This window comes from Maylandia zebra, linkage group LG19, assembly GCF_041146795.1.
Source record: "Maylandia zebra isolate NMK-2024a linkage group LG19, Mzebra_GT3a, whole genome shotgun sequence".
Classification (NCBI taxonomy): domain Eukaryota; kingdom Metazoa; phylum Chordata; class Actinopteri; order Cichliformes; family Cichlidae; genus Maylandia; species Maylandia zebra.
In genome coordinates, this window is record NC_135185.1 from 25223762 (window position 1) to 25236525 (window position 12764).

Genomic DNA, 12764 nt, shown 5'->3' on the forward strand with positions numbered 1-12764 from the left:
TTTCCCGATGTCGTCAGCGGTGCAGAACACTGCGAAGCGTCACTGTGGTGACTGCATCTTGACTGACAGCTGAGTCGCAGGCTATCTGATAACTTCAACCTTCAATTAAATGCTATCTGTGGCTCCGCTTCTCTTCCAAGCACACGCTCGCATACACATTGATAGGCAGCTGACTGACAGCTCAGCATGTCATTTCCGTTGACCTTGAGGCGTCTGATAGGATGTGTGACATATCTTTTTAAGATGGTGTCTGTCTCCACTTTATTCCCAGTGTATTTGTATGTGCCAACTCTTAAATGCCCAGGTGGGTTGTGGGCAGGTCACCTGGTGTTGAGAAATGCTTAGGACTGAAAACACACGCGAGAGGTGGGGGGAGACACCTCTGCTGTGCTGACTCTGTGAAATGAGACCCTCAGTTGGATGTAAGCTGTAAAGCAAGTGGTAAACAGGACCGTCTGAACTTGTCACAAGCTCGGGGGCATCCACAAGACGAAAATGATCACTTGTATAGCCAAAATTGTTTATTTAAAAAAAAAGGGGAAAAAACCTAGCTAGGGACACCCTAGCTAAGTCTCTGCTGTTGGTCTTTTCTGTTTGTCTAGTGTTCTGGGTGTTGTCATGGCACTTAAGGTTGTTTACCTCAGTAATGAAATCCTTTTAAGCTCCTGTCCCATTTCCGCTCTCTCACCACACCAGCTGTCTCCAAACCAAAGAACCTCACAGGAGCAGATGTTTGAAGTCCATGCGAGTTTCTATTTTTTCTTATTTTTTAAAGTTTCTAAAAGCAAATTAGTCGATCTGTAAACTGCAAATAACTCGTCTCCTTAATAGAAGCAAATATTTTCTCTCCTTATATTTGGAGAAAGCACCGGGGGGATCACCAGCCTTTCATTGTTCCAAAGAATTTAAGCTTCAAATGAGGTTTTTAACTGTAAATCTTGTTGCAAATAAGAAAAAAAAGACAATAGAAAGATACTATATTTTCTATACATTGATGAGTTGGTTTTAAAAAAAAAAAGGGAGAGAGAGGGAGAAAAAGTCCATTAACTATTTGAATTCTGAGTGTGTTTGTGTGTGTGTTCATGTGTTCTGTTGGATCATGGTGCTTCACTGCAAGGCACCCAGATTTGCGAACAGCAAAGAAAGAGGCTCTGGTGGTTTGAGCAGACAGAATGTCCTGGCCCTCTCTCTTTCACTGCGGAAAAATTGCCCGGCCAAACCAGCCAGGTCCCTGCACAGGGAAAGTCATTAAGCTTGCTCCCATGAGGGTGTCATCACTTATCATGCCAGCTCCTGATATCCTTCTGACCCCCTTAAGTCATTACGAGTCCTGGAAATGTACCGCCCCGCACCTCACCTCGACACACTGGTAGAGCGGCAGAGAGGAGGATTTTGATAACTATAGCTAGCCAATAATTACAATAATAATTTAAGCAGCGAGAACTCTATTTGTTGTTGTCAGTTAAAATGACGAAGAGCAAAAGTATAAGCTATTAGACGTGCTTCCGTTACCGCACTAATGCCAGCTTGTGTAGCAGCAGCGTGTGCTTGCATACTTTGAGTGGATGGTGCCACGTGCTGCTTTGGCCCGTCCGTCTGTGCATCATTAAGCTGACAGATACGGAGGGTGAAAAGTGAGAATCAAGGACAAAATGAAGCAGGTCGACCACACCGGAATCAAAGACTGCACTGCACTGTCGTGTCAGCTTGTATCAATAGTGCTACACTACCTGCATACATATACTAGATCACACTGATACAGGATTTTTGAGCAAATACTAATATCCATGCCTTTGACTTAAAAAAAAAACAAAAAAACAGAGATAGCTGGCAAGACCTGTCCTGTTTGGACTCTGGCTCAGGTAATAGAGCGTTTCGTCTAACAGTCGTAAGGTCAGTGGTTTGATCCCAGAGTGTCCAAGTCACCCCTGATGGGTCCATCAATTTGCATGTGTGCGATAACTGGAAAGCACTTGAAGGCACTGAAAAAAGCACTGTATCAATGTGTGGGAGAAAATCACTTTTAATGCTTGAAGAGTGCTGTGTAAGTACCAGGATTTTACTGCTGAACAAAAATCTTGGATGTAAATATCAACTATACTAATTTGATTTCTGTGTCAGTACCAACATTATTTGTTTTATTTTTTATTTTTTTGAAAGACAATCTCCTGAAGGAATCAACAATTTATTGGAAATAGCTCATAATGAGAGACACTGCTGGGAGATCTAATACGCCAGGATAAATGCTGGATATCAACATCAACATTACCGAAAACTTAACAGGAAGTTGTTGCATCACAGGGTGTTGCTAGAAGCAGATCAGGCTATGAATGTGTATGACTAGCTGTTATCAGTTACATGGTTGGCTGTCATATTATGAATCAGTACAAGTGAGTAAAGAAGCTGATGGCTAATCAGCTGATGCAAGTGTGATTTCACAGCTTTACCTGAATTTGCATAATTCTGTTAAACTGAATGGATATTGGTGAGATGTAACTAACCGGCATCAAGTTTTCCTGAGAAAGCTAGCATCACACGAATAACAGTAATCCACATCTTTCTCGGTCTTCTATTGATTCATTGTGATTATGTAACGTTTAACCATAGGGGTGAGGCTGAATGTAACTGAGCATGTTTCTACTTGTTTATTTTTTATCCCAGCTTCTTGTTTATCTAAAGGGTTACAAACTTTGCTCGCTGCTTTCTTTACTCACATCTTCCAAACTTTGAGCCAATATCAATCTTTATGCTTTCCATCTCTCCGTCCTCACTCGTCTGTATTTCCACCCTGCCTGCAACCCCGAAATAAACCCAAACAGAATTATCAAAGGAGCTATGGATTAGGCACTAAATGCTGGGTGTGCTGAATAGAGAGCTTTGAAGTCTGTAGGGCTTTGAGGCGTAAATGTCACCACTGGAATCTAAGTCTAATTTTCACTCCTTCATCAGCCTATGGCCTTGTCCTCTGTCCCTCCCAAACATCAGGTATGCAGGTTTCAATAGTTTATACACCCGTCTGCTCCATTTCATATTCCTTCTATACTGTTTTTTGGCAGGGGTAGGGATCAAGCAGTAGTGTGAAGGTAAATATGATGGATTATTTCAGTGATGCAACACTAGAGCCCAAAGATAAATGAGTGACTAAAAGCAGGGAGCTTGTCTGTGATTAAATGAAAGACCTGTCCACTACAGGGGTGGGGGTCACAGATAAGCAAAGGAAACGCCAAGGTCCTGACAAAGAGGAAAAGGAAGCCCGCAGAGTTTCCAGAAGCTATGAATGGATACAGAAGGGAGGATATGGAAACAAAAGGGATGTATTTTACCAACTAAGTGGGCTGGTAACTTCTGTAAAGCCTCCATAAACTGGATATCATTGTTTCGCAATAATGCTTTCAGACTTTGAGGGAGGTTTAGAGTAAAGTAAGTGAAAAGATGGGGAGAGATGATGGTGCCTGGTGTAACCAGGTTCCTCCTTTCCATGATGCATTGCACTGAATGAACTATTCCTCATTTCCATAAGCCCAGGAAGGCTGGTTAATAAGTGATTGGTATTCTGCTCCTGGCCTTGCCCGGCTCTTCGATAAGCCTTCCACGCACACAGTCAGAACCCTCAGCATGATCTCATTTCCTGTCTCCCCACCACCACAAACAAACGCCGTCAAAGGCACAATTGTTCTGCTTCTGTGAGCATTGTTGGTGGAACTGCTGTTTTTTCTCAGTAGTTCACACAAAACCAGAATGCCCGTGCACACAAACCCGTGCAGCTCTGTATGCCGAGGGTGTCTGTAAGAGTTCACCCCATACATTGTGTCACACACGCTCACAAACACACAGTGACAGAGACGTAGATGCACACAGCATAACCCGCCTGTGGAGTAGCGATAACTGGGACTAAACAAAGGCCCTTTAATGTCAGTGTAAGCCTTTGTCCTGGAGGGGGCTTTGTGAGTATGAATGTGTGCGCATCTGTATGTCTTTGTGTTTACACATGAGCTATGTGTGAATACTGTTTGTATTTGTATTTTGTTGTTTGTTTGTTTGTTTTTTGTGGGGGGGGGTGAAACTTTGAGAAAACTCAGATAACGTGACACTGAACTCAAGAACTGAAGAGAAGACTTCCATTGCAATTTTCTACTACTGTAAATAATCGAGCCCAACCCCCCTCCTTTTTCTTTTTAGTGAGGAAAATCATAGATCTGTTGACGATAATCAATAATAAAGCTCTGGAAGTCCAGACGAGAAAAATGATGGCTCCCAGATGTTTTTTAAGTCTGCAGAAGCACGGAGTTGATTTAACAGCAGGAAGACAGAAAATGAAAGCTAGCTTGATAGTTTAGCAGGCCCGGGTGAAGACTGGATAGTGCATTTGGCAGTCAGGGCACAGTATCCGTCCTTCTCCCCTGTCTGGCTGTACTGAGTGTAGTTCCTGGCAGAGTCGAGGGCCCTGTACCCTTCTGATAACTCACCCGCTTGGCTGTTCATTGTCTCTACATTCCAGTGGCTGAAAATGGAGGTCGCTTTTTTGTAAAAGCATATCAACATACATGAAAAGAGTGTCAAACCCTCACTGCAGACCAGGGAGCAAAGCGAGCCATCCACTACAATTAAAATGCTGAGCTTTATTCTGTTACTGAGTAAATGTGGCTTCACTCTTTACAGCAGTGTTACATTTCAAATTGCAAAGTTTAAATATGATAGGTGGCTGCTTTGTTGAAATGCTCGCGTAGTCACGTCACAGCAAAAAACTGAGGTGTACTGCCAGCTTAACATATATATGTATTTTTGAAACTTACAGGAAGAAACGTGAAGTGTGCAAACAATATATGGACATGTGAGACAAAGCCAGATGAGGCACGTGGCGTTTAAATAGCTGTGCAGAGTGCTCGCTGGGTTTTCTGCTTTTCCACCAGTCTTACTCAGCTGTACACAGGAACCCCTGCAACTCAATAGAGACAGCACCACCGCAAGAGGGCCTGGGGCCATAACAATCCGCACACTTCTTTTATCTGCAAGGACCCGTCAGATGGAGTTGAGTAGTTAGCTTGTCTACCTGCACAGTGTGAAAAATACGAGAATGTGCCAGTGCTGGCCTTTCTTACTCATAATCATTTCCCAAGTAGTGGTAAAACAAGATGTGGCATCATAACTTTTTCCTTTCTTTATTTCTTCCTGCTTTCCTCCTTCGTGTCACTGCTCTCTGACAAACACAGCATAATCATGTTCACATTGTACACCTCTGCTGTAAAAAGGTGAGTGGTTCGACTAGTTGCCACCTCAGAGTTTTAATCAGATATTCTCCTACCCCCTTCTATAATCCGATGATTTAAGCTTGGTGTGTAATATATATGTATTTAATATATTCACGGTGAATAAATCTGTCAGTTTTGGGACTGATGGGTTATATTGTAGGTTTTAAGGCCAATTGGAGCTGTCACATGTCATATCTGCACAGAAATCTACATATACATTTAGATTTTTTTCTTTCTCTTTAACCTTGTATTTGCTAATTTGATAGCAAGCATTTTTCAAATATGTCACCACTGTTGTTAGCAGAGTGTAACACACATCACTGTAGCTTGAGTTTAGTGGGTTAGAAACTGTGTGTTTGTGTGGTATGTGTAGGAGTACCACAGTACTCAGGGTTCACCCTCGTCTGCAGCGGGAGCTGTGATGCAGACAGACAGCTCTCTCTTCTGTGCTTCCCGAGGCTGTGCATGCATCTGTGTGTTTATGTACAAGTCAGAAGCAGGCCACCATACCTCGTTGGTGGCTGACCTCCGAGGACAGGTGTCCTTACATCCTTCAGCTGGCACACACACAAATGTAGCCCCTGTGCCAGTTTCCTGCATTCGAGTTAACCAAACGGACAGTTGCCTTGTGACAGAGAAAAGCACGCTTGCAGCCTGTGTAGCAGCACGCCATGATCGTCTGTGGGAGACTCCAGTCACAGGGTGTGTCTTTCCTGTTAGAGACAGGCCAGGGATGCAGGCAAAACCCACCGACAGGGACTAGAAAAACAAAAGGCCCGGAGTTTTCGATTGTCCTCAGTAGCATTTATGTTGTTTAGGGGAAATACTGGCAACATCACATTAAATTTGTAATCCCTCTGTAATTAAATGTGACTCCTCTGATAGCCTTTTGGATTTTGCAGAGGCACTGGTGCGGTGGCGTGCGTAAGCAGATGTGACTGCGTTTTAAGAATTTAATGCTGTGGTGTCACAGCTCATTGCGACAGCCCAAGAGACGAATAGTTGTGCTTCTGATTGTCAAGGAAAGCTTTCCGCTATGGCAGTGAGCATTTTCAGGTAGAAAAAGAAGGGGGGAGGGGGCATCTCTTACCCGTCATGCTCTCCACCAGCATACGTTATTGAAACCTGGGTGGTTTGTTTACCTTTTTATACATCACTGTGCTCCTCCTTACCCTCTGTTTTCGTTCTGGCTGAAAATTGATTTGGATTATTCCAACATGTTTTCTCTTTATCCTGTTGGAAACCAGTTTCATGTCAAGAGGATTATGTTGGCAAATTTGTTTCCTTGTGGTACAAAGCTCCACAGCCACTCACCAGTGAAAGGGGGGCCATGATAATAAAATTGTGTCAAAACACACTGCCATCTTCACAACCCCTAGCACACTTTCCACCTCAATTTCCCTTGTTCTTTTTCCACCATGCCCACCCAGACTACACCCTGTGTAGTTAATATTCTATTTTTTGTTTGAGATCATTTTGACATCTATTGGGGCAAGCCAACCTCACTGTCGTCTTTGATCGTGCTCTCATTGTGGTGAAGGGACAAAAAATACAACCAGTGCAGCTATTTTAGCACAGTTTCCAGTCAAATAGGTGGGAAAAAACTGAAAAAAAAAGAGGAACTGTATCTGCTGGTTACCAACTTTTCCTTTCCTACATTTAGTAGACAGCAGATTGTTTGTGTCAGACAAGGGAAAAAAATCTATTTTGGGTTAAGCATGGCCTGGTAGATCACAGAAAACACATGATGGACGGCACCTGCACGCGTACTTGCTTAAGTGAAGTGGACATTACACTGCATAGGGAACTGGCAGGGTGGGGTCAGTTTAATATCCTGTCAGACTGATATGGACTTTTGTGTTCTCAGACACAAATCCTCCAGTGTTGTTGTCGAGAAAAGTTCAGGTCTGTAGTGCAGGTGTGAAAATGGCTCCTGAAAGGCTGAAAGAGGGTAGTTTTGGCTGTGCGTGTAGTCTTTGTAGCAGAGGCGTGATATCCAACAAAGCTGAGGTCATGCTTTTTGAAAGCTCATGGAAACTGCTTATTGCTTATGAAGGGTTTCTCTGAGGTAAATAAAATGTAATTTTTTCTGTCTTTTATGTGTCTGTATATAGACTCACAAGATTTTCTCTCTCTTTTTTATTTTATTTATTTTTTTTTTCCTCTCTCTCTTTCTGCAGTATAACTTTGTGGGGAGAATCCTTGGCCCGCGGGGACTCACAGCCAAACAGTTGGAAGCAGAAACAGGATGCAAAATCATGGTGCGAGGAAAAAGCTCCATGAGAGACAAAAAGAAGGTAAGATCATCAGTGGCAGTGTGCCTGGTATATACAAGAGGAAAACTCATATTTTTTTTAATTTTCACACAATATTGCGAAAGTTTCTGGGCCAGTGGTCACACAAAAAGCTTCCCTCTGGTCTTGAAGAAACATGAAGCAGACACATGCTTAGCTAATGCCCAGTGGCTGCATCCTGATATCTGATAGTGCTGTTTGCAAAACGCTGCGCAGTGGAAAGTATTGAAGCCAGTAGTAAACCAGTCGGCCAAGGCCAGGGGCAGCCACTATTTCTGGATATACCGAGCTGACTTTGGAGACATATAAGGTCTCTACATATCCACAAAGGACTGAAGTTATGCAAAACAATGCCACCTTTTGCATTATTTTATTTACAAACTGTGCTCTTTAGGTAAATAAAATGAAATGATGTGAAACATTTTGAGCCCACAGTCATAAAAGACCTGGAGTATTGATGTTGTCTCTCTGCGCGAGTGACATGGACACGATTACTCCAATGAGACGACGTAGGATTTTCAAATTGATATACCATAGGTGTGTGTCCTAAAAATCTCAGACGCGGTCAAAGTCAGACGCCAAGTTTGCTGAAATTCCTATCATAACACAATCCCAAAGTATGGCTGACAACAAGACAACAGCAACAAAAATGCACCCTGAAGTAAGATTTCGAGTCTGTCAGATCAGGTTTAGTGATGCCCTTAAAATAAGAATACTTTATTAATCCCTGAGGAAATTGTGTGGAAGTTAATATAAGGACAAATTGACAGTTTTAAGATGTGTTGTTTCACTGCAAATTTTGCCCATCTGCCTCAAAGCCTCCTATAAAGGCTGCTTTTGACTGTATTTAATTAACTCATTATTTATATCTCATTTTTAAATTTTCCTTTTCTTTGTGCTCCCAATTGCTCATCATCATATCGGTGACTCTTTAGGTACACCTTGCTAGTACCAGATCAAGCCCGCTTTTGCTTCAGTAACAAGGCACTTTTACCCAGAGAACTGCCTCTCACTTTGTATTTTGTCTTTTTCTGACCAATTTCTGTAAACACTAGAGATTGCTATGTGGGGAAATTCCACAGATCAACAGTAGATCAACAGTTTCTGAAATACTCACACCAGCCTGTCTTGACAACAACAAACATTCCATTTTCAAAGTCACTTAAATCACCTTTCTTCCCCATTCTGGTGCTCAGTTTGAACTTCACCATGTTGTCTTGACCCAACTAAATATTTTGAGCTGCTGCCATGCGATTGGCTGGTTAGATATTTGGCTTAACAAGCAGTTATACAGGTGTACTTAAAAAAGTGACCAGTGCATTGACACAGTGTGATGAAAGCAGCTGTAATTTAACAGTTGCAGAAATGTCTTTTGTCCATGTCCAAATACTTACCTTTCTCCTACATAAAAAAAAAAAAAAAAAGTCCAACAGTTACAGAATAGTCCAATAGATCATACAGATTCCAGCTGAGTCATATGTTAGAGGATCCAGTTTGCTGCAGGCCCAGTGTTTTTGCTCCACTTTCTTTTTTTTCCCTCTTTTTTTTATGGCTTCTTTCATTCGTATTTTAATTTCTATCTTTCCTTCTCATTTCCATTTGAGTAAGTTCATTATCACAGAACAAGATGGAGATGCTCAGCTGCGGCGTCTTCTTTGGAATTAGATCCCGAAGTTGTTTAATGGGACCAAGCATGCTCACACATGTACCAACCCACACATCCTTTTGTTTTAGCTCATTACGTGAATCCATGATTGCCTCCCTTATTTCTTACTGTGTTAAAAGTTAATGACGTGTGCCAGTTTGTTTTGTGTGTGTGTGATGCTGTGATGGGACCTGTCAAGGCAAATATTACACACATAAGCAAGCAGGATCATTTCTCCACTTGATATTTAGAAATTAAATGATCTCATGTTCAAAATGCTTCATAAATGGTCCTGAATACTGTGTATACATAGAAAATCTAAGTAAATGAGGAAAAGGTTTTGTTTCCTCCTCCAAATCCATTATAGTTATTTTTTTTTTTTTTTTTTTTAATTTCATTTCTCTCTTTTTCCCCCCTAGTATTGTGCTATGATTTTAACGTACACCCATGTAGGGCTACAAAAAAAATCATTATTTGAGAGGATTACTTATCGAGACTAAAAACATTGTACATTTGTGGAATTTAAAAATGTTTAAATTTAAATTAAATTTAATTAAACTGAACAACAAATAAGTGAATGGAAAAGAAATTAGGTGGTAGGGTTACAGGATTGTTTTGATGGAAGTTGAGCTCACTAGTCTCCACTTCAGGAGTTTGCTGGTATAGTTTCACCTTTGTTGGGGAAAAGGCATTTGCTGGACTCATAAAAAGAGACAAAACCAGAACACCATTACAAAATTGATTGCAGCACAATAATTCCCTATTTCGATTATCTTTCTTTAAACAAAATTATAACTGAAGATTTAATTACATTAATCACTCAACACTCCACTAATGTTGTTTTTTTCCCCCCATTAATGTTGCGTTACAGTGCGTAATGAGGAAAACGCCTAATAATGTGACTGTTTTTGGATCCATAAATCATAATAGATACTATGAGATTTGTTTACAGGACCCCAAAAGCTTTGAAGCGTCTCATGGCTGTGGCTCAGCTGCAAATAAAGCTGCGTGAGGAGCTCCCAGTCACTGCATTCTCAACCTCAGTATTTTCAGCTTGATGCCCCGTGGCAGAAGAGGATGCCACGGCAGCAGCTTAGCCAGTGTGTTTATTCAGGATCCATTAGCAGCAGCATTTTTATGCTCTCAATAATTCAGCTGGTTACTCCCTCTTGGGTCGCACTGCCTGACAGGGAGTCAGTTCACTGGAGCTATGGAATGGGAAAGAGAAGTAAAGAACAATAGTGAGAGAAGAAAAGCAGAAAATAAAATAAGAGGGAAAGAAGCAGGTGAAGAGAACAATAGGGTAGACTGATGGATGACGAGTGATGGAGATTTTTGTAATCCTGAACATCTAATCACACCAGATTATAATTATTTGTTGTATGTTTATGTACCAACACATATCATGTTTTGTTTTAGGCTGCCTGACACAAATTTACGTTGCATTGCAGTCTTCTTTTGTTTGCTGTAGTATTTTGTGTGCAAATTAAAAACTGTAGTCATTTAATTGTTTCCAAGCACAGTATTTAAGCATAGTTAACAAATGTCTTTTGTCTAATGGTGCAGCATTGGGTTATTTAGAATAGAATATCTGAAGTAGAAATTGAAACATGTTGGACAAGATGGAAAAATAAAGTGATTTTCATGAATTTTCCCTAGAACAGCTGCATTTCTTGCCCCTAAGTAATAATCGAGTGCAAAGCGTTCTTTCTTAAATGTTAATTTTTTTAACATAAGAAAAAAAAAACATTAGAGAAAAATCTGTTTTGTGCCTCTGACCGAGTCACCATCGACATTTCCTCAGGACTGAGGCAAGATATTTCTGTAATGACACACTCTTTGTCAAATGAGTTGCAGCACGGCCTGTGATGTAACGATTGCAGGCCTGCACACCGTAGTGTTGACGCTAAAATGATGTTGGGCAGCTATAATGGACAGAGCCCAGCAGAAGTATTTTTATCATTTATGGTTTGGCATGGTAGGCAAATACAGAATATGAAAATAGTGAGCTTACTACAAATGTCTGTGTGTATGTGCAGGCATCTGAAATCCAGCTTAGGCTGAGACAGGGGAGTCTAACACATGAAAATAACTTGTGAGGTCTCTATAAGAGTGACTGGTACACGTAGATTTTTGCAACATCTCTTAATAGAGAAGTATGGTTGGAAAGATGAAAGATTTTCTGACACATTTGAGTAATTATTTTTCTGACAGCTAAAAAGGACTCTCTTTGCAGCCATATTCCAATCAGATTTTCACCTGACGTGGCAGCTTTGGTCTCTGTTTTCCACTCCCGCAGTCGCGCTTAATGCAAAACAGCAGCAAGAACAACTGCAATTAAATTACAGGTACGCTGTATCGACCGCTGCACAGGCAGAAAAGGGATTTCCCTTCCCTTTTGCAAAACCAATTCCCTAATTCTATTTTGGCTGCTACATGGTGAAATTACTTAGATGGCTGTTTTATTTAGAGTCGCACTAAATGTCCTTTCAGACTTGCACTTGAAAAATGTTCTCTATCAAGTGAATTTGCTTTGATTTGTATTTTTTGCTGATTGTCCCAAAACATAATGGCTAAAACTGTGCTATCAGCATGGTCACTGATGGAATAGAATCGGACTCCAATTTGAGCCATCAGCTTGTGCCAGCCCATAGACAGAGTCACACTACAGCTCCTGCATTTATTGCTTAAGAGTTAATATGTGACATTGGCAGTCAATACACTGAATTCCATTAGCCTGCTGGCTCTGCAGCAGACCTACTTGTTTTGTTTACATTTTAATTTATTTTTTTAGCTCCTCATCTTTGGATGCACTTCGATAGAGCCACAATAGCTTCTTTGTACTTAAGTCTTCAGAGTCCAGGTGTTACTTTAGTTGCCTTGGAGTTTTTCCTCTGCAAATAGCTTTAGGGGGTTAAAAGGTGACTGTCATAGAAAAGGACTAAGGCGGATATTTAGTGTTGTACATTTCTAAATTATATATAAAATCCAATTTAATTTGTGAACATTAATATTTGATTGTGGAAGAAGCACAGGCTGCCAGGCTGATTACACACCAGAAAAGCTGGTAGACATCGGGGCTGCGCCTTGGTTAACTTGGCACCATCCAACCGCAAAAGGGCACACTGTGAGAATAGCAGAGTATACATGCAGGTATTACGGCTTCATGCTTTCAGTGCACAGATGCTGGTGCATGGAGAGAGAAAGCAGTGAATAATTTAGTCTACCTTAATTAGTTAATATTAATGGCTGGTTATTAGCAATGTTTACCTTAAGCTGAACAACTTAAGGGAAACAATGTCGAGTCAAAATATCTGCCTGGTTCTTTTCTCTCATTTTATATTTATAGCTCTAACTCTTTCAAGCTGTTTTTATGTTTTTGAATTTATACTTAATCACTGTAATGACCAACTGTTAACAATAGTTTAGTAACATTAGTTTAGTTGTTGTAGCTAATGGATAAAATACACCCTAAAAACAATATGTCCCATTGCTTAGAGCCTGTGGGGTCACTTGAGGCCTGGTTTGCAATACACTGACTGAAGCCGAATACCTAATGGACACAAAGTGTCGCAC

At 41.0% G+C, this 12764-nt stretch overlaps 1 protein-coding gene across 5 annotated transcripts in view; it reads left to right on the top strand.

Annotated features, from left to right (window-relative positions):
- qkia (QKI, KH domain containing, RNA binding a) overlaps nt 1–12764 on the top strand; it is an 89799-nt gene that overhangs the window by 39391 nt on the left and 37644 nt on the right. For all 5 annotated transcript variants that reach the window (XM_004540407.4, XM_076877543.1, XM_004540406.4 and 2 more), the window contains exon 3: nt 7430–7546. In XM_004540407.4, coding sequence (XP_004540464.1) covers nt 7430–7546 — 117 coding nt within the window. The remainder of the gene's footprint in view (nt 1–7429; nt 7547–12764) is intronic.